This window comes from Psittacula echo (genome assembly GCF_963264785.1).
Source record: "Psittacula echo genome assembly, chromosome: 5".
Lineage (NCBI taxonomy): Eukaryota > Metazoa > Chordata > Aves > Psittaciformes > Psittacidae > Psittacula > Psittacula echo.
The window spans coordinates 7,238,614-7,261,440 of NC_137739.1; the positions used below are offsets into that span (position 1 = coordinate 7,238,614).

Consider the following 22,827-nt stretch of genomic DNA (forward strand, 5'->3'; position numbering starts at 1 on the left):
TAAGCCAAGACATCATGTAAGATGCCACTTAAGACTGAAACGTAAGCTTAGCTTCACAGAGCAGTTCTTTATGCATATGATACTGAAGAAGATCAGGATAGAAGAGCTGTCTTGCTTTTAAAGTTTCAGACATTTACATGCTCTGTACTTTCCCAGAGGTTCATCTTAATCACACAAGATCTTTTGGAAAGCACCAAGAAACATGAAAAATCTCAGTGACAGGTAAGCAGAAATATGAAGCAGGAATTCTGATTTACAACATAGCTCCAGAAAACTAAGACTGGTAAGTCCAGACCAAGGTCAAATACAGAATTCTGGAATAGCTAGGGTTGGAAAGTACCTTCAGATCATCTAGTTCCAACCCCCCTGCCATGGGCAGGGAAGCCTCACACCAGACCATGTCACCCAAGGCTCTGTCCAACCTGGCCTTGAAACTGCCAGGGATGGAGCATTTACCCTTTCTTTGGGCAACCTGTTCCAGTGCCTCACCACCCTCACAGTAAAGAACTTCTTCCTTGAATCTAAGCTGAACTTTCCCTGTTTAAGTTTAAACCCACTCCCCCTTGTTCTGTCCAAACTCTTGATCTGGATTTTCTGGATAACATCCTGTTTACCTAAAAATTAGAAGGGCAGTAAAGAAAGAGCTACCGAAGTGATGCTATGCTCATTCTTGACAAAAGGAAAAAATCATTAAAACAACTGAGAATTTTGAACACAGCTCTTTCCTCTGCCCTCTCCCCACATTTCCGAGACTCACTCAGACATTGAGAAGATTGCTTCTGATTACAGAGTTTCCATCTGCAGCAAAGAATTCATTGTGCTGGGTGGCAAAACTCTTAAGAAAATTATCTTGCCCATTCAGGGTATACTTCGGAATTTTCCATTCCTATTCAGCTTGAGTGAAGAAATGGTTGCAGAAAGAAGCCAATCCAAACTCTAAACTATCATATGTCCACAAAAGAACAATGAAGGCAGTTTTTCTCTTCCTTTCACTGCTGAGAAAGCTCTCAAAGGGAGCATTTCTCAGCATTTTTCTGTTCTTTGATGTCAAAGGTTTAGCAGGAAAGGAGAGAAGGAACAAAGAAGAGATAGTCAAAGAGCTCTGCATTTGAAGTTCCAGTAAAAAAAAAAAATTTCGAAGTAAAATTTGGTTTTAAAATATATAACATTAGGATGGAAAAAAATGACCTATCAAAGCTTCAATGGTCCAGACTGCTGCAGACAAAGTACTTAGAATGTAAGAAATGGTACAAGAGCCCCCAGTGGCTCCAAACAGGAATCAAGATGCAACTCAGATGTTGATGGAAATGATTATGCAACCAAACATAGTTAAAATTGTCTATAAAACATAGCCGCCAACATTAATCTGGAAACAATTGAAGACAAGAGTTTACTTCAAGACAGCTCAGCTTGGATACTTTCGAAATGGAAGGCAGCCACTGTAATTATCTATCCATCACCTAAATGCAACTAGTGCTGAGAAGCAGAAAAACAAACATGAACCTTGTAGTGTGACAAAAGGACAAAGTAGGCATGATTTACGAATGGTTTCTCATAATGCTAAAGCAGCCTTTGCTATCTTCAGTACAGTAATTACAATCCTATTCATTTATGTGCATTTAATGTTGTTACAAAATTAATAGAAGCCATATTTTCATTTTCTGCATAATGAACTGAATTACAAAAATGTGCAAGTATATTGACCAGTTTAATTTCTTCTGGTTTCCCACACTTCATTTGTTAATGAAAACACTGAATTTATTAATTAAAATAAAATCAAATCTAGAACTAAGCAAAATAATTATTTCTATCCCATAGACATTCATCTTTAATCAGACTTTAACATATGAACTCTTCAACGAAAAAAATAATTACTTGTTATTAAACTGAAGTTTACTGAGAAACACATTGCATTTCATGACTTTACCTGATTTTCATGTCGAGGGCTATGTTGTTGTTCTGTGTTTCAGATGCTATTCTATATCGATTAGATAGCAAACCCGAAAACCTTACCTGCCATTTAGATACCATAAAGACATGCAAATATTATACATGAGCATGTAAAACCTGAAAAACCTCTCCATTTTTTGTTTTAACTGTAACTGAACCGAAATTAAAGTTTCTTAATCCCCAGATCTCTCTAACACTCAGAGGCAAGAAACCATGACAGATCAAAAATAACTTAAATCCAACAAAACCTGAGCATTATCAACAACACTTACAGCAATGAAAAATTGACTGTACTACTATTGCACTGTAAAGACACAGAAACCATTTCTAAAAATTAAAAACTAGTCCAAATCTGTATTTCATGTAGACTGTTGCAGTTGGAAGGGAGCTACAGTGATCATCTAGTCCAACTGCAAGACAAATTCGGGGCCGACCAAGTACTAAGAGAATTGTTCAAATGCCTTTTAAATACTGACAGGAAAAGGGCATTGACTGCCTCTCCAGAAAGCCTGTTCTAGGGTTTGATCACCCTCTTGGTAAAGAAATGCTTCCTAATGTCCAGTCTGAACCGCCCCTGACGCAGCTTTGAACTGTTCCCACACGTCCTATCACTGGATCCCAGGGAGAAGAGACCAGCACTTCCCTCACTTCCCCTCCTCAGGCAGCTGTGGAGGACAATGAGGTTGCTCCTCAGGCTCCTTTTCTCCAAAACTACGTAAAGCCTAAGTCCTCATCCGTTCCTCATAGGACATGCCTTCCAGCCCTTTCACCAGTTTTGTTGCTCTCCTCTAGACACATTCTAGTACCTTCTCATCCTTCTTAACCTATGAGGCCCAGAACTGCATGAAGTCCCCAGGTGAGGCCGCACCAAGACTAAATACAGCGCGATGATCATCTCTTGACCAGCTGGTTATGCTGTTTGATGAACCCCAGGATGTAGTTTGCCATCTGGGCTGCTAGGCCATGCTGTTGACTCCCACTGAGCCTGCTGTCAACCACCATGCCCAGATCCCTTTCTGCAGGGCTGCTCTCCAGCCATTCCTCTCGCAGCCCATACTTGTACCCAGCATTACTCCATCCCAGGTACAGAATCTAGCATCTGAATTTGTTAAATTTCATGCCATTAATCATTGTCCAGCGATTATTTCCATCCCCACCCCTATATGCTCCCACTAAAGATACACAGAATGTTTCTACTACCATTTCACTCCCTAGTACACTTCATCCATTAAAAATTTAATCATATGGTTCAGGACTTTCATTATCTGCTGTCATACAACTGTTGTGCCTCAAAAAGGACATCATGCAATACATAGCGTGCACAAGATATGTAGGTCATATCTACAACTGAGTTGCTTTCACAAGATTCCCATCAGCTCACTTATTTTCACAACATTTTATCAGTGAAATGCCTGAAAAAACACTGCAAGTCTACTTGTCAAACTCAGTCAACCAGTCATCTTTAAGGAAAAGCTGATAAAGTTTACATAGGAATTTATGCAAAATTCAAAATCCTGGCAATCCAAAACACTGATGCCAATCAGTGTCACCTTCTGTCATATACACTTGTGTAGTTTTAACACTTTTCACCAAATGTATCAAAATCATGCTCTACATGAGCTTCTCTAAGAATTTAAAATCAAATCAGACACTCAGACATGTAACTCCACTGATAAAGAGAAAACAAATGAAGCAAAAAAGCCACTTCCCATAAGTATCTTTTTTATTAGATCTGATTAAAGTCATTAATTCAATTTACCTAACAACGATGTAAATTTGTGTAATAGGATTTTTATAAACTAGTTATCCAAAACACTAAAGTCATTCTCCTCATCAAAAGTAAGTTGTTTTGAAAGAGTTTGCATAATATTGTCGGTTTGGAGTTCTGGGGTGAAAATGTCATTAAGTTCTGGCATCACTGTAAAACAGAAATCATTATTGTCCCTTATGAAATTCTTTACTGAGAGGGTGGTGAGGCACTGGAATGGGTTGCCCAGGGAGGTTGTGAATGCTCCATCCTTGGCGGTGTTCAAGGCCAGGTTGGATGAGGCCTTGGGTGCCATGGTTTAGTGTGGGATGTTCCTGCCCAGGGCAGGGGGGTTGGAACTAGATGATCTTAAGGTCCTTTCCAACTCTAACTATTCTATGATTTTATGATTCTATGTGTAGCAGGCAGTTCCATGTAAATGGCAAAAATATTACAGTGAAGTAATCTAATTTGTGTTTAAACACATATGTGATTTGACCACAGTTTCAGGTTTGGTGAATAACAGAAAGATGCTCTATTCTACGTTCTCTCTCAGGAAAAATACTGGAAAAACAAAACAGCAGAATGCCTTCACAGTTGAACTCTGAGGAAGGAAGGAGGAGTGGAATTTCTCTGGGAACTAAGTAGCATTTAATAAAACAATTTAAACATTTACCTGTTGTAAATTGTCCTTTTAACTTCTGGAAGACGGGATCTTGAGCTGTTGCCTGTGCTCTCCTAGCTAATGACTCTGAAGCTGCACTAGAAAACATGGTGGACACATTCGAGACATTCTCAAGACCTACTCCAAAGGTGCTGACCAACTTCTTGACAAAATTTAGTGTATGAGGAGTGATTTTGGCATCTGAAACGGCTCCACTTTTCTCAAAGGCAACTGAATAGCATTTTGCCAAGCCCTGCTGCAGTTGTCTAAGAACCTAAGGATTAAAAAGGAAAGACAAAATAGTCAGGTATATTAGGCCTTCTGATCTGACACTGCATTTTATACAGTAAAGTTATCCTCTCAGAAACATTTATTTAAAACTCCATTTTTAGATTGCACCAGAGGGTCAGTCAGAATGACAGAGCTGATGCTTATCGGCACTGCAAACAAACTGAGCAGTGGAAATGCTGCATCACAAAGTACACCTCTCTTACAACAGCAGCTGAGTTTTAGATTTCATAGTTTGTGATATATTAGAAAATGATGTGTTATTTTTCAAATAAACACTGTGCTAGGTAGACAGAACAGAGTAGCCTGACACTTTGAGAAGCAAATAATGAAAGCAGAGTGGCTCCTCCATCTGCTCCCTGATATAATTCAAAATTCAGACAATAATCACCACCTGCCATAGACACCAGAACAAGACAGAAACTGGTAATCATGAAACTTAGTGTAAGAATATAAATTTTCAGTTAGTACAAGTAACAGGTTGAATCCTAGAGGCATTCATCAAATGTGTAGTTTAGGGAAACCTCTGTATTGCTTCCAGAAATAACCGATCTCCTTAAAACTCTCATCAGAACAATCAGTTTTACAAATACATCAGTTTACTAATCAAAACAAATAGGTATGTTTTAATGTTTAAAACTAATTCTAGATAACTGGTTTGTAGTTAACTTTTCCTTAGATGTTGCATACATATGAAGGTGTATTAAAGCCAAATACCTCTTCGTGCCAATTCTCTCTGAACCAGACCATCTGATCTACAATGCCTTCCAGAGAAGACAAAAGTGTTGGATGTAATTCTCGCTGCATGTGCATAATTCTGCTGCATCGCCACATCGGTGCAGTGGCTCTGATTGGCCCAGGATCTGAGGCAGAGTGGGACTGATTTCCAACTGAACTTGGCTGTTGTTGCCCTGAATCTGGAAAGTGGAAAATTAAGAAAAAAATAAAAATTACCTTTCCTAAACTTGACACATGCCTGCATGAAATAAAATAAACTGTTTGAGAAATTTGCTTTAGATTTCATGAAGTATCATGTATTGAATAATCATGTATTACCTACCAAAATCAAGAAAATCTGCTTCTTATAAAGAAAACTCTACTCCAAATGTTATTCAGTAGAACATACTTCCTAAAGCCAGAGCAATACAAACTCTCTTCAGAAACACACACGAGGTGTAACCTCAGCTTTTACACTACCAAGTCATGCTCCTCAAGTAACTAATGCTGTTTCATATCCAATCAAATAATTTAAACCATGTTTTCTTCCTCTCCTTTTTTCCTCTCCTAGGATTCCCAGGAAATCATATGGGACAAAAGAACAATTAAATTCTGTGCAATCATTCGACATAACAATTCTAAATAGGACTTGGTTTTGGAAAAAGAAAAAGATCTTACTCAGGTACATAACTGTGCAAGTTGCTTCTGTTCTTCCCACTCCCAGACATTCCTTCAAAGCCTAAACTGATTTTATTTCATGTAAACTTAAATGTTCATTTTAGTTGAAGATTCACTGTAAAAAGTTATTATAGAGACACTGAAGTACAGATTATTCAAAGAAAGCAGTTTACCTCACTTGAGTTACATGAATTCATCTTTTGCTACATTATTTCTAAAAGCTTGACTCATTTGAAAAGGAACTGAATGTTGCATGGTTCATGCTTGTAATCAACATTAGCCTAGAATGTCCTAGAAAACTATGATGCCTTTCTGTACTTGCAATCCAAGAATTTTCTACCTGTCCACCAATTCCTAAAGATAAAAATCCAGTAAAGAACATGTGATACTCAGTAAATAAGGTAATATGAGAACCAAGGAGATGAAACTCTTCTTGGTGAGTTCTTTTTGTCAAGAAAATTCAAGACAGCTCAAGCCATCTGCAGATTTAATTTTACAGAAACAAATGCAAGGAAGGTTTATCAAGAACTTTTTTCCTTAGACTTGCTAAATTGGTATCTTTCGTAGAGAATCCATTTTCCCAGTAAAATCAGGTGAAACTCAAACCAGTAAGTTACAAAGAGCCCAAACAATCTGATCATTATCAAGCTCACCGCTTTTGTAGCGCTCTCGTTGTTCTATCTTCAAGGTCAAATAGAGGGTTCTGATAGGGAAGTAGACAGCTTGGGGATAGACTCTTCCCACCTATTTGGAGATACACATACACATATTTCTCAGTTAAGGAAAACCGATTATAGATCAGCTCAACACATACAGATTCACTCTGTAAATGAGTGCAACTCATAGGTCCTTGTTTTAAATAACAGCTTAGGGAAAACTAGGAAATCTTTGGGTTTCAGTAACAGAAACCTAAAGAGGATGAAACAGTAACTCCCTATGAACACTGTTAAGGCATTACCTTATCAGGGCTTCCAGATCATATTGCCTAATAAACCTGGAAACAGCCAGAGCACCAGCTGGGCCAGCTCAAAGATCTTACGTACATAATGGATGAAAACCAGACATGATGACAGCAGTTAGTCTTTAAATTAGGCCACAATTCCCAGCAAGCCCTGTGACACTAGATAAGAAGGCCCATTAGAGAGCAACTTTACTCCACCTAATTATGGCACTTAATGTAATGGTATACCGATTTCACCCCAAAACAAAAGATTTTGTGGCTTCCATTAACAAAATAAAAAATAAAAAAAGCCAAAAAAATCCCACACCGAAACCTAGAGAGATCCTAACACTCAGCATCCCCTTTAAAATCTGTAGATCTCAGTTATCTAGTAACTGAAAGTACCGCCCACGATAGAACACATCTTAAGACATGACTAGAGGCTTCTCCAGCTACAATTTTACTAAATCATGGATTCTTTCTCCATCCAAGTGGGTACGGTAAGTGGTAGAAATTTTGCAATGGCATTTAACTGTTCAGTAATAGGATATTTATGGCAGACTGCTATCCTGACACATATGCTTCATGCTGCAATTCAAGAGTAAATTGTCTGAAGCAAGGTTTAGGTTCTAGTACTTTTTCAAACTAAGAGTTTAAAGTCAGTAACACAGAAAATTTTGTACTTTTTATTCTATACTCCCTCTATGGACCTTAAGTTTAAAGGCAAGATAAACAAAACCATCTGTGATATTTATGAGCTCCAACTACAGTCAGACTTGTGAGTAGGCACTCACTTCTAAGAACTTTTGTACCCATGTCAACAAATAAAAAGTGTCTACAACTCACTGAAATTAAGTTTCTTCTGTCTGCTTCAGAAGACAGCTGAGCACAGGGTTGGTGTCAGACAACAGAAACCATATGCATCAGAGATTTTGTCTTAGCTACTCTGCTTTCTTAAACTGTTTGGTTGCATGGTCCTTTCGAAGTTTCATTTTCATTTAATGTAGGCAAAGGGAAGGAAACATATGTATACAGATGCACAAACTAATTTATCTAGATTTGTGTATCAATGCACATGCAAGCACACATGGACATGTTCTCTCTCTACAAAAATTGACATTCTCAGAGCTTTGAACGAACAAAGATAAGGGATAGTGTAAAAGAAGCTGGCTATCACAGATTCATAGAATACTCTGAGTTGGAAGACACCCACACAGATCATCAAGTCCGTATCTCAAAAATCAACAACACTACTACTATGAGAAATTCAGCACAAGAGTTGTCCTTCGCCAGTTTTCAGGAAACACTGGAGCATTGCACATAGAAGTGGCCTGGGGCATAGGCTATTGTAAGAGCTTCCTATGTTCACCTGTACAGTAACGAACGAACATCAAAATGCTTCCAGGTTGCACACAAACTAAGACAGAGCTGAGGTTAGACAATGAACAGTTAACATCCCTGAAAACACGATGTTTAAACCCTGTTCACAGTAAGCAATAACAAAACACTATCTTAAAGAACACCAACTAAAAGATGTCACTTCTTCTCCCTTAGCCTACAGATACGCTTAAACTAGCTTTACGCTGAGGTACCAATCTATGTTCTACTCTCAGATTCTGCCTCAGAGCAGACAGCAATAGGCAGTAAAATCTTGAAATCCCAAAGCAAGATTAATCAAAACTCGTATCTGTCAGTTCAAAGGTACACATCCAGGAAGTCAGTTTCTTCATCTAACTCCCTAAACCTTATCCTTATTTGCCTAATCATTTGTCATGCTAAACTTAAGTGAAAATTTACAAAGCCCTTTACAAAGGTAATGATTTCTGATGGTGACATACACAGCCTTGCTTTCTTAAAGTCAACTCTAGTAAAAACCAAAGCACTAATGAAATAGTTTTCCCTGTTAGTCACTAAAAGCTAACAATTCTTTATCACTACTCCTACGTTACAAGCACTTGACTACATATTTCTAAATGTGTTCTATAATGTTCATCACAAAACCGCAGTAAACATGATTCCAGAGGGAAAGCTATAATGCCTCATGCACATATGGCACAAAATTTAACTGGATTTAATTTCATTAAGTAACACTTTGTAATTTAAAATATTCTACTTACAGACAGAAATTACCATTTTTTCCACTCCTCAACAGTTGCAAACAATCACATTTTTAAGGCCTGGTATTTTCTTATTTTGCTTTGGAAACTACATGTGCCTCACCTTGAAAACAGGTATAACATACAATAAAAAAAATCATTATTATCTTTTGTACCTGACTAATGAGGTTCAGAAGGAGTTTGCCCTCTGAGCCAACCAGGCATGTCAGCAGCTGTGGAATCCAGGCCAACCACTGAATGGGTGGGACACCAATGCAGTACTTGTCTACCGCATCTGCTAAAGTGTTCTTATCATCATCAAAACTCAGCAGCCAAAGAACCTACAAGAGAATTTCAAGAGGACATCTCAGCGCTTAAAAATCAAGACACAGCAATTATTATGTTGCACAAAACCCCACAGATATTTTATTAATAGGTTTTTTTCTCTTCGAAATAATATTTAAAGGATGTAATTTTTACATCCATTATCCCTAAATGTAAGTGTACTACTTGCTATGCAACAAGACAGAAAATAACGAAAGAGCATGACTGCATTCCACAGGTTGTTTGGGTTTTGCTTTGCAGGTGGGTAGAAAATGAGGCATGTTTATAGAAGCTAAAATATGCTATTCAAATAAATTAGCTTAAATGCAAGAACATGAGCATTTCTTTGGGTGTTTTTTATTATTTTAATGTCCACCCCAAGAATACTTTTTCTACAGTTTAATTTAAATGAAAATATATTAAGCACTGACTAAAAATCACTAACAGTTACACAACCAGAAAGGGAGAACAATAAACTTCAGAGTGGTATTGAGCCCACCACCTTTAATCTAAAAAGAAAAATATTTTCTGTATTTGTTTTCTGTTCAAAACAGATGGTCTTCCACAGTCTTGTTACCATTTCTTACATTTTCTTCATGAGAGAGATTAAGTATCCCAAAACGGAGCTTGTTTTAGCTGAAATTTTGTTGAATTATGAGTAAAAAATGACAGAAAAGGCTTATTTGGAATAATTTTCAATACTAAGGTAAAAGTTAAAATGAATTATCCACAGTAATGGTAAACAGAAATAAAACTATGGTACTTTTTAAAGGACCAAAGGATGCCTTTCTGCAAGTAAGAACGAGGATGATCAGGGGGCTGGAGCACCTCCCGTATGAAGACAGGCTGAGAAAGCTGGGGCTCTTCAGCCTGGAGAAGAGAAGGCTGCGTGGAGACCTCATAGCAGCCTTCCAGTATCTGAAGGGGGGCTACAGGGATGCTGGGGAGGGACCCTTCATTAGCAACTGTAGTGACAGGACAAGGGGTAACGGGTTAAAACTTAAACAAAGGAAGTTTAGATTGGCTATAAAGAGGAAGTACTTTACTGTGAGGGTGGTGAGGCACTGGAATGGGTTGTCCAGGGAAGTTGTGAATGCTCCATCCCTGGCGGTGTTCAAGGCCAGGTTGGAGAGAGCCTTGGGTGACATGGTTTAGTGTGAGGTGTCCCTGCCCATGGCAGGGGGTTGGAACTTGGAACTAGATGCTCTTAAGGTCCTTTCCCTAACCATTCTATGATTCTATGAGTATTTCACCACATTATATAGTACAAATGCTGGATGCAATTTGTCCCCTTTCTCCCACAAAAGATTCCATACCTAAATAAAACCCCAGATACCCCAATGAAGTAGAAAAACCCAAGATGAGTTTAGATGCAGTGACTCAAGAGCAAACATATGCAGATTTCCTGCCTAAATTAAAGCCTTCCATCAGTAACTGGTACTTCTCTAATTGCACAAATCTGGGCAGTGAACATTATCCCAGCCTTTTTTGAAAGGCTGCAGTTCCAATTCTTTTTTTCAGCATCTAGATCTTACCTTTGCTAAGTACTTTCTTGATTTGCTCTCGTTCTGATGACGACAGGCATGCAGGTAGCAAGTAATAGCAGAGACACCCAGGTGAAGCTGACGTTCTTTCACAAAGATATTCTCCAGGTAATCACCCCACATTGCCCATGCTTTCACGAGAACATCATGCATTTGCACAGCTGCAGAAAAAGCTTTGTTTGCTTCTTCAGACCTGCATTGTGACAAGAAAAAGTATTAGTTTTATACTAACAAAAGTTAGTTACTAACAAAAGTTAGTTACAAAAGTTACTAAACTATGTAAGACTCAGGTTTCTGATAGGGTACTCAATTACTTTCTTAATGATACGTTTACATTAAGTTCTCTAGTAAGGTCCCTTATGACTTTTGTCTTAGCTTTTCTTAAAAGTTCAGCACCTATAAAAGTAAACACTTCATAAGGAAAACACTTTATAAGTATTTAAGATCTCTAGATACTCCCTGAAAAAACCTAAAAAACTTCAGTGCATTACAATTGCAACTCAAGCAACGATACTGTGAGAAAGAAGAACGAATGTTAACACAAGAAGAGCAGCAGCAAATGTATAAAAAAAAGTGCTTCTCTGCTGAGCAAACAAGGAGTAGGGAAAAGCAAGACTGGAAGATGTTACATTACCCATCTTTTCATCTTACTTAACCATTCTCCCACCAAAGCCATGAAAGGATTTACAATCAACATGATCTGGAAAAAGTCAGTTCCACATCCCCACGTCTTTAGGATTTTATTTTTCAACATGAAAAGTGAAGAAATATGAAGGTTAATCATGTGGTTCTCGGTAACAAAAAGATTATTTGTTTGATACTTCTGAAGCCTTCTCCAGGTTTCCTCAAGCACTCCTAGTTGGCACAATTCATCCCAATATACATACAGCCCTTAAATCCATGTAACTTTTCAGGCATAACACTAAAGGATGAGAACACTACCACACAGATTACTGAAATGAAGAACCTTTTAAAGCATTCCAAGATCCATTATTACTAGAAAGTGCTTAATTTCTGCCTTACAGAATAAGCATTGAAATAAACTATACAAAAGTAATATAATGCTTGTTTGACTGATTTTTAGAAATTAACTGGAATATATTTTTTAATATAAAAATATTAGCTTGGAGGATTATAGAGATACATTAAAAAGACGAGCTATTGAGGCAAAACCACAAAAAGGAAAGCAACTTTGTCGAAGTTTCTATTATTTTCTATGTTTTATTAATGTTATTGGCTTTCAGAGGCTTTCTGTACCCTAGATCAAGGTTCTGAAGTGAACTACCACAGCAGCAGCCTGATAGATGACTTTGTATCACTACCTCCCCTTTACAAAAAGGGGACTTTTCAGTCGGTTTTCTTTTCTCCTTCTCTACAATTCATCATTCTTGACACCTGAGCTGACTTTTTAAAAATGGTTTCTATCACCTTGCTCAGCAAATGGGCAGCGCAGGGAGATGCAAGAGCAAAGGTGACCTTTAACTTCCACTTCAGTTGACACACAGGTAATCAGTTGTCGCACATTCTCAGCTTCAGTGCTGCCACTGGTCCTAACCGTAACCTTGCTAAACTCCTGACCTCAACCGCAGTGCTAAAAATGCCTGTATGCTTTTGGATAAGGTTAAGAAACTGTTAATACATCAGAACCATGTTTTAAACACAAACCTTTATCCATTCTACCCTGAAAGAACAAATAGAGACAGTTTAACTGCCTTTATCTGCATGAATCAAAAAAATTTAAAAGATCGGGGAGTGGGGGGTAACACTTTCTTCTCTTTCACCTCCACTGGAACTAAGCATGCTTATGGCCCTAAGAAAAGCCCACTACACTTTCCATCAAAGTAACTGCATTCTGCCTATTTAAAATTCTCTCTTGCAGCCACAGAGGAAGATATTCATCATTTCCTGACTTGAAATGCTGTGGGAGGTTGCAGTGTACACCTTAAAACCTGATGGATTTCATTCTGTAAGTGTCCACAATTGTAGTGGCAAAGGAATTACTCCACCCATACATAACATGTAGCACTATTGCCATTCTATACCATGCATACTAAAAGCTGTTGAAATCTGAAAGGTTTTTTTGGCATCATCAAACAAAATTTGGTTGCTGAAATATCTGTTTACTGAATTAAAGAGAGATGTTCTTCAAAGAATAAAACGCCTGACAGCACAAAGCAAAAATATTACAGAAGTAGATGTGTGAAAGCAAGGCTTGCACCTCGGTGTTTAATTGCTGCAATGCAAGATGTCTCCAAAGCACACCACATTAGTCTTTTCAATTCAATTATCTGAAATGAGTGTGGCAGTGCCATATTGCATCGCACACCAGATTTGTCTAAACACATCGAACTATGCCACCACACATTTTCCTATGCCTTAACCAGTTGCAGCTATTGAAGGGATATATACAATGACAATGAAACAGAACAGAAGTGACAGAAACAAAGAAGTAGGCTAATTTTGTTTAAGTAGCTGCAAGCTTATAGACTGATTTTTTTCCCCTTGGTTTTATATATCATATTTACATTAAAAACATAATTAAAGCAACCTCCTTTGTCAACTACACTAAGACATCAGTTAGACATCAGTTTGCTAAGTACTCACATAACCAGAGAGGGAAAGTATTTAAAACATGCATCTTATGCTGCAAAGCTTTGAACAAGGCTGGTCTCCCTGCCTCTTCCCTTCTCACCCCTTTTAATAGAAAACTTTTAAAATAGAACTAGTGCAATGTTTGCTTTAAACAGTTCTTTCCTACAACACTTAGAAATATGAGCAGCCATTGCATTTTCAAGATGCAATGAACTCTCACCTAAACTTTTACTTTCTTATACAGTTGTGACAAATTTTAGGCTGGTATAAACATATGGAACAAGTTTCCTGCTCAAATACTGTATTGAAATACTTCAGCTGCATTTTTCTCTGATGTGTGCTAGTGCCTCTTCCAGCCAACACACTTACTTGTTAATCTGTGCCAAGAACATTCCCTTCAATGCATAAAACTCAGCAGTCATCTCCTTGGTGAAGTACTTCAGATTGGTTGATTCAATAACTTCGAGACCCTGTTAAATATATAAGCCTTAGTGAAAAAAGCCTTCTAAAATGGGAGGTTTTATTAAGATGAAAGTGCCACAAAACAAGAGCCAAAACATTCCCTTGAAATTTAAATAGCATGAGTTTCTAGTACTTAATTTTCATTTTAAAAAATCTGGACTGGCAACAATTTTAAGTTTCCACTGGCCTATACAAAACTATTAGATGCTATAGACAACATTCATAAGGTGATGGGTTATCTTTTCCGTCTTGTTCTTTTTTTATGTTATATTGTTATATATATTATGCTATATTACATTATTCTTATAAGGTCCCAGCTTGCTGACCTTGTAATCATATGTCAGTGGGTTTTGGCTACAGTCACATTTTTTCTTTTCCTTTTAACACATTCCATTTCATTTCAGGTTGCCAGCATCCATCGCTCATGAGTCAGACACTCAAAACTGACTTAGAGCTCCAGTTAGCCTTGCAATAGTGTAGTTTCTTCCTATTGCAAATAACATATTTTTCAAAGTCTTTTCCATTTATCTATCTTGTAAGATTTCAAAAAACATATTTCCACTTTACTTTTATTCAGCTAATTTTTAATATAGTCACAGTATTCTGTTTAAAGAGGATAATGACTAGTTTTGACTAACAGTATTACTTAACAGTATAACACTCCACACATGGGTTTAACATGGCCAGTAAAGTTCAGACCCTGCTCTGTATACAGGCAGTTTATTTAAATCTATGTATCTGATGGCCCTTGTAATCCTCCAAGTCCCAACAACAACTTCAGAGATAAAGCTACCATACCTGCATACATTCATTTTTGCCCATGACTCCAGCCAGCTGAAGATAACATTTAACTTGCTGGCGAATCTTCTGAAAACAGTCCACAATGGGCACAGTTGGAATTGTATGAATGCGACTCAGTATATCCAGAGCTACGTTGACCAGCCCTTGTTTTCGAGCTATCTTTCCATACTGGATAATTGCCGATGCAGAAGCATGAACTCCCAACATAGCGTTATTGGAACTAGGATCATGCTGAGAACTGTTTTCATATGCAGTTACAATGGCTAGAAATAAAACATGAGATGTCTATCATTATAAATGAAGTTATATATACAGCAATATCTTACACAGCAATACATATGAAATTATGACTTACAATAATGAAACACTTAAATGCAAATTGACTAAAAACAAATACTTGGAAAAAACCAACGTTCCTGTATGTTTAAATAACAAATTAAAAAAAAAAATGAAGAACTTATTTCAAACAATGTGTTGTCTGGAAAATTACATGATGAATGCATGCTGGACCAGGCAGTTTTACCCTGGTAATGATGTTGTCTCCACATGAAAATGCTGCTCCAGTGGGATAAATCATCTGACACAATAGGTAACCTGTTCCTCCACGTCTTTACAACAGTCTTCATATCATGTAAGCTGTTGTTCCTCCCCAGATTAGTTGGTTGCAATCCTGCATTTATTTGGGCTGCTTCCTGAAGTTCAATTATCTGTTGTGCTGCCTAGAAAACATTACACGATATAAATATCATAGAAGATGGTCCAATGGCCAATTTCACTGTTACAGAAAGGTCTCTATGAATGATGCCACCTTTAAATGACTAAGTAAAGATGAAATTATTTATGCTGGCTCAGTGACCTATCTATTAGCTGCTTAAATGACCTATAACTAACCTAATCATCAACAAAATAGCAAAACAATCCGTGAGTTTAACTAGTCCTTGATACTACTAGTCCTTGATAGCATTCAGATGAAAATTCCCTAATCCTCTATTTTGAACTGCAAATGCTTCACAAGTTATTCTTCAAAAGGTAGTGTTTTGCTTTTAAGAAAAAACAAGCCAAACCAACTAAAAACACACCCCAGGAGAGAGTTTACTTGAATCTACGCTTTCTCTTCGTCTCCATCCTTTTTCCCACACACATCTACATAGGACAACAGGCTAGCATTTAATTCTAGTATATAGGTTTCAATTTACACCAACTCTCATCATAGAAAAGCACAAGTAAATATATATGCAGTCTGCTAAATACAAGAATCAAGCCTAAATACTGACCTTGAACAAAAACTTTTAACAGAACTTACTAGTATAAATTTCCTGCTCGTGCCCTGACTTGACAGAAACTTGTCTCATAGAATGAATCACATAACCAGGGAATGGTTTGGGTTGGAAGGGGCCTTAAAGCTTATCCAGTTCCAACCTCCTGCCACAGGCAGTGACACCTTCCAGTAGACCAGGTTGCTCCAAGCCCCGTCCAACCTGACCTTGAACACTGCCAGGAATGAGGCAGCCACAACCTCTCTGAGCAACCTGCTTCAATGTCTTACCATTTAAAGCCATTCCTTCTTGTCCAGTTACTATCTGCCCTTGTCCAAAGCCCCTCTCCAGATTTCTTGTCAGTCCCTTTAGGCACTGGAAGCTGCTCTAAGGTCTCTCTGGAGCATTCTCTTCTCTAGGCGGAACAACTCCAACTCCATCAGCCTGTCTTCATTTAACTCTAATGTACAGAAATACTATCTATGTGCTCCTGAAGGTGTTGTTTTAAGATACTCTGCAAAGATCTTGGCTTTGAGAAGTTACTTAAGTTTAGAATGGTTTTTCACTGACATCTCCTATCCTCAAATTAGTAAGAGGACCAAACAGAAGATGGCAGTAGTCTCAAACCTACTAAAGGCAGGAGACATTTTGTTAAAACTTCAACAACCTGAAAAGGCCCACAAACTTTAATGGAATTTAATTACCTGTAGTACAATAAAACCAATGAAGTATTCTCTAAGCTACCACTTGGCAGATAACAGTTGTATTCATTGTTAATCAACCAACTAAGATAACTATTCGGGGAGGAGGGGGAAAAAAGGGAGTCCAAACTGACAGAGTGAAATCTCTTGAAACAAAGTAAATTACACGAAGTATTATTTCCATACAATCATCTCAGTATCAGCTCTCACAATAGCTTAACCTTCATCCCACACCCATTCATCACGTAAATTTAATTTTCTCATGGGTATTTAATCACATACTATCTGATATTAAAAAAAAAAGTAATTACAGCAGTGCAAATTCATGGCTACATTTGTACCTCTGTCAGTCATGGACTAATTTACCATTTCTTCATGAGGAATATATACACATTAGATTATTTTAAAAGCTTGATTGAATTGATATCTGAAAGCATTTAAATACTTTATTTAGCAATCCTAATCCTTTCATGATGCAGATGCTTCCATTCTTAGGGGAGGAAAAACTTCAAATACCAGTGAAAACTTAGCAGGAAGGAATTATTTTCATCAAGAAGATTTCTAGCCCTATTGTATCAGCTCAAACAAATGACACATTGTACCTATTTGCTTGACAGCTTCCTCTTAATATGGAGAAAACTTCCATATTCGTTCACTTTATTTGATGCATCAACTTCTATTATACAAATTTGAAGGTATGGGCTGTTGTGTAAACTCTACCCACAAGTACAGTCATTTTAGTAGAGGTACCTTGGATCATGCAGGTTTAGTTATTTATGAATCACACCAGGCATGACACACAGGGTGAAACTACTGAATTACAGAAGCCACTCTATCAAACAGAACTCAGAAAGCAAGGTTCTCTGCATTTCTACAGATAAGGTTCATCCATAGTCCATCAATAAATGTATCCCTGTTACAAAATCACAAATTGTGTCCACTGATAATTCCAGAATTTCTCCCCTGGTGATGAAAGGTTCCCTCAACAGTAATAAGTGCTCATCTTCATCAGGTACATGTTTAGCAGGACACCTAAACAGGAACACAGCTGAAACAGAAAAACAATGGCATGCTTTGTCCAGATCACATACAGAACACAATCCTGCCTCAGCCCCACTTTCATGCTCTGGTTCATTTTCACACATGGTTATTTTCAACAAGTTGCTGGAAGCATCTCAAGGTCAAATCCTATTTTTTGAAGATGAATTTAGGTACCTACTTCCATTCAATTACACTTGGCAATAACATCTACTCTCAAAAATTCTCTTACAGTTGCAAAATTAATTATTTACATGATTAAATCCAAGAGAAAACAAAAGGGTGTTGATATTTCAAGCATTTCAAAAGGAAAGAGAAGTCCATTTTTGTTATGGTGTAATATGTGCAAAAGTTACAAAGTACACAAGTTATGCATTTTGTCACCATGTAATACATGTTATTTCATCTTACACAAAAATTAAACAGCATATTCTGTATTATCAGGGTTGTGCCAGATACTTCCCCAAAATATTTCCAGAGGGAAAAAAGTGGTCTCAAGAGTTCACAATCTCTTCCTGACAAGATGAGAAACAAGTACTTTTCCCTCATTTTCTAAGTGGACCATTTACAAGTAACATGTATGCCAAAGAGAAAGACTAAAAGCACAAGATTTAAAGACATCTTGTTTTGAAATTGAGTTATCAGTGTTGTGTGAGCAAAATAAAAGATTTCTCACAGCAAAAATAAAGATGTACTTGGGGTTTCTACAGCATCATAAAACCAGTTTATGTTTAAATAAAGCTGGAAAGCAGTACATTCTTTGCCTTATAATATTTAATGATTTGAGGGCTAAAATACGGCACACTAAAATAAGCACGAAGAACCTGTTTAGCAAAGATGAAAGAAAAGTAATCTTTCATTTTTCTTATTCCAAGCACACTCTTTTAGAGAAACAGAAAATAGCATACTCCCTTTTGAGAGGAAAATGCTTTTATGATTCAGAAGCAGCTAATGAGCTCTACCTGCTAGAAATGCATGACAGAGTTAAGAAAAAAAGTCAAAAAACGGCACCAAAAATGTTAGCTTTGCCCATCCTCTGTGTACATACTGGGTTTCCCAACTGGAAAGTTACTCATCCTTCGTAAGTCAAAGATTCAAGCTTACACAGGAGAGTTTACTTGAACATCAGTGCTGTTAAAAGTCATGTGCAATACACTTCTATAACTTTACTGGAAAGCATGAAACTCAGGTTACAAACTTCACCCCCTGTTTTAAATGCTCTTGACAAAGAATTAAGCCACTTAAGATTAGGTAACACTTCACTTTTGTCAGGGTTTTTTGTTTGCTTCAGGGGGAGGTGTTGGGGGTTTTGTTTGTTTCTGAAGTTCTTGTAACCCCGGATTCAGTAGCTGCCCCTCACCTCATTCTGGACAGGTCAGCTCACTGCTTCACTGACAGAATTCTGCTCCTACTTTAGGAGCCAGCTTCTCTCAAAACTTTATACTTGCTTTGTCCATTTTTCTCCAGAAACCATACAGATCTCTTTCAGATCACAAAGTAGGAAGGCCATAGGGCTCCATCCACTTCTGATCCAAGCAGTCCACTCCTCCACTTCAGCAAAAGGCCCCTGACAGTGGTTACCATTGACTCAGATCTTCCAGCTGACCTATTCACACAAGTGCTCCACAGACTGGAATTACAAATTAACCTTTTCAATCAGCACAGCTAAATTTGGACTATGTGCACCCACATGCAGACAAGGAGCATTACTGAAATGCAGTATTCTACTCAGACCAAAGACATTTTCTTTCCTGTAGCTGGTATCAGATTAGATGAGGGCAGCAGATATCATTCTTCCTCACCCATAACATCTTTCAGTCTGTGAAGCAATGTGATTCACCATGGGAATTCTTTTTCCAATGTTATTCCAACATTTTAATACAATGTTGAACAGAACCTGCCAAATGAGCTAGCTGCACAACTAATAAAGCTGAAGACCAATGCACAAAGCTTTGAGGTACACGTTAGCTCTACCTAATGAAATCCTCTCTCCTTTTCAGCACAACTTTTATACAACTAGCTCCCTGTCCAGTGAGAAATATCATACACTTAAAGCCTAGACTCCTTCCCGCTTTCTTCCCCTGATGCAAATCACAACATTCAGCAATATAATGTAGAAACTACAAAGAAAAGGTAAGGCTCACACTGGCCTGAACATACACGATTTTCCCTCAGGCTGCTAGTGCTCACCCAAAAAGTCATTCACTAACAACAGACTTTTACAGTGTCTGGTTCTTTCACCTTCATGCTAAGGCCACAGGGATGTTCAGATCTTGCTTAGCCTGTTGAGAACACTGATCCTCAAAGAAACACCAGCAATTCTCAATACATTTTTCCCTTACTGAGCTAACTCATGAGCTAATCAGTTCATGCCCTGATTTAAAATGTAACAGTTTGAACTGAAAAGAACACTTAGGTTATTTCAACATTTCTGCAAATAACTTAATGCAACAATACACCCACCCAACATGGACCTCGCTTCAAAACCCACTGAATCTTCAAGACCTCCAAGTACTGCAGTGCATAATGCATTAATCCACAAGAAAAACCTGAGCCATCTGCTCAATTTTTAAATAGCTACCTCTATATGCCACAAACAGAAGGGATTCAGGTGAAACTATAAAAACTTGAAAAGGAAGCCAAATGAAAATGCACATTCTGCAACTTTTAACAAAAAAATACCATTATGAAAAATCAATCAATACTATACAGTGAGGTATTTTATGCTTATAGTCACTAAAAGTTCTGAAACCTGCTACTGGAAAATAAATGGCAATAAAAACCTTTTCATTCTTACCTGGAGAAGGGGAGTATGGACATGTGAGACCACATGAGGAAGCCTTCGCCATTCTCGAATGGCTAAACTACTCGCCATCTCCACCAGGCGCTCAATGAAGTTAAGCTGTTGCTCTTCTGGATGGCAAATTGCTAAGTATCCTCTGTACATATTCACTTTCCAGGCCATCTCTTTTGGACAACTCAACTCCACCTGTAATGAAAAGGAAAAAAGTCTAGTGAGGACCATTCATACCCAAAAAGCCTTCTTAAGTAAATGCTCAGTTTTATTTTTTATAAAAATTAGCTCATTTTCTTAAAATATCAGACTAAAATATCAAGATTTTTGGCATTAGTGGAGTTTCGGCTCTCTTAAAGTTACTGGCAAGGGCAGACTAGCAAATAAATTGCCAATTCAGCACTAGAGCAGAAGCGCCTGAATACAACCCACTGTTAGGGTATTTTTACCCTGACAACTGCAGTGCAGCTCAGACAGCTGAGTAAGCTGAAAGCAGTCTTGCAACAGGAGCATGAAGCGCACTGCAAACCAACTCACCCTGTATAAAGAAAAAAGGTGATCCTCAGCAGATAACATACACTACCTCTGAAATGCTTCAGAGACTCCAGCACAAGTAATGTCAACTTCTCACTTAAAAGGATCCCATCCCTGTATGTCAGCACATTATGCTAGCATTACGCACATTATGCTATTCATTAGAGACTGTAGTGATAGGACAAGGGGTAATGAGTTAAAACTTAAACAGGGAAAGTTTAGATTGGATATAAGGAAGAAATTCTTTACTGTGAGGGTGGTGAGGCACTGGAATGGGTTGCCCAGGGAAGTTGTGAATGCTCCACCCCTGGGGGTGTTCAAGGCCAGGTTGGATGAGGCCTTGGGTGGCATGGTTTAGTGTGAGGTGTCCCTGCCCATGGCAGGGGGGTTGGAACTAGATGAGCTTAAGGTCCTTTCCAACCCTAACTATTCTACGATTCCATAATTCTGTGATTATACTTCCTGCCTGCTCTAGGACATCACTAAGTTTGTGAGAATAAACAGTTGATAACTCAGTAAGTAACCAACCTCGCCATTTCTGTCAATGGGATCTCTGAGTACAGGGGCAAAGTCAGGTCAATAATCTTAAAAATTATTTTAAACCATTCTCTTACAATCCTGGAAGAGCAGAAATATGGCAACTAAAAATAGCACGGTACCTGAACTGTCCTGCAGGGAAAATGTGAGTATTTTACAGTAAACTTGTACTTGTCACTAGCTGACACTGCAGGCTTTAAATTTAGAACTTTTTCACTTTTCTTTCTTCCACTTTACATCAAACCCTTTATGATTTGATATGCAACACACAAATCCCTCTGCATTATCCTCGTGTTGATATACTGTATCTTAACCATTACAATTGTTATTTCTGTTATCCTCAACTGACTTTCATGCTTGATCCAGCAACAAGAAACTGCCAGGTAGCAACCTTACACTTACACAGTGAAAATAATCTTTCTTTATTGCATTATCTACTGGATCATTAAACACAAAGGCAATGTGAGCAAATGGAAATGAGACTCGGGTCCTATCAAAGGCCACTTGCTGTTTTAATAGCTCAACTTTAATAGGTAGATTATTAAAAGTGTTTCACAAAGATTTACAAAAACTGATACTGTTTGCCATGCTTTCTGACCTCTCGTGAATCAACCATGGAACCTGATAAAACCAGCTACATTAAAGAATATCAGCAAAATTGGAGTAGTGAGTATAGCAGCATAGAATCAATTATTCTTTCACAACCTAATATTTATGCAAACATGTCCTGACACTTTGACAAGATTCTGAGTAGAGCCACAAAAGCTCCATTTATGGCTTCAGCAGCATCTTCTCCTTCATAGTTTAGTAAATGTCTCATTATTGAAAATATCTCATTTAATACAACTGCAGCTAAAGCATTTCAGCAGTTATTTGCAGTTGTCACTTCCACTCAGCTTGCAAATCTCCAGAATCAGAACCTGTCAGACATGATCTATTTCAGCCTGTTCGAACTGAAGGTTTATAACATACTGTACAATACAGTTCTTATTTTAGGCATTAAAGTTTTTTCAAATAATAATATTTCTATAGTTAGACACTGAAGTTGCATACTTAAATAGGACACAAAATACTAATTGTTGTAAAAAAAAAAGAAGTTAATTAAAATGTAAATATAACTTATAAGATAATTTTTGTCACATATACAGATTGCTCCTTACACAT

At 37.7% G+C, this 22,827-nt stretch overlaps 1 protein-coding gene across 5 annotated transcripts in view; it reads right to left on the reverse strand.

The window, feature by feature from the left end:
- TRRAP (transformation/transcription domain associated protein) overlaps positions 1-22,827 on the reverse strand; it is a 109,664-nt gene that overhangs the window by 17,232 nt on the left and 69,605 nt on the right. For 3 of the 5 annotated variants that reach the window (XR_013956844.1, XM_080617728.1, XM_080617727.1), the window contains exons 58-66: positions 20,596-20,787; positions 15,294-15,522; positions 14,801-15,066; positions 13,910-14,010; positions 10,940-11,141; positions 9,257-9,421; positions 6,698-6,788; positions 5,367-5,566; positions 4,374-4,635 (exon numbers count right to left, since the gene is read on the reverse strand). Coding sequence is in view for 4 of the 5 variants with exons in the window: in XM_080617728.1 (XP_080473854.1) it covers positions 4,374-4,635; positions 5,367-5,566; positions 6,698-6,788; positions 9,257-9,421; positions 10,940-11,141; positions 13,910-14,010; positions 14,801-15,066; positions 15,294-15,522; positions 20,596-20,787 (1,708 nt within the window). In the remaining variant the exon portion in view is untranslated. The remainder of the gene's footprint in view (positions 1-4,373; positions 4,636-5,366; positions 5,567-6,697; positions 6,789-9,256; positions 9,422-10,939; positions 11,142-13,909; positions 14,011-14,800; positions 15,067-15,293; positions 15,523-20,595; positions 20,788-22,827) is intronic. The other 2 variants (XM_080617730.1, XM_080617729.1) reach the window with 1 other exon arrangement.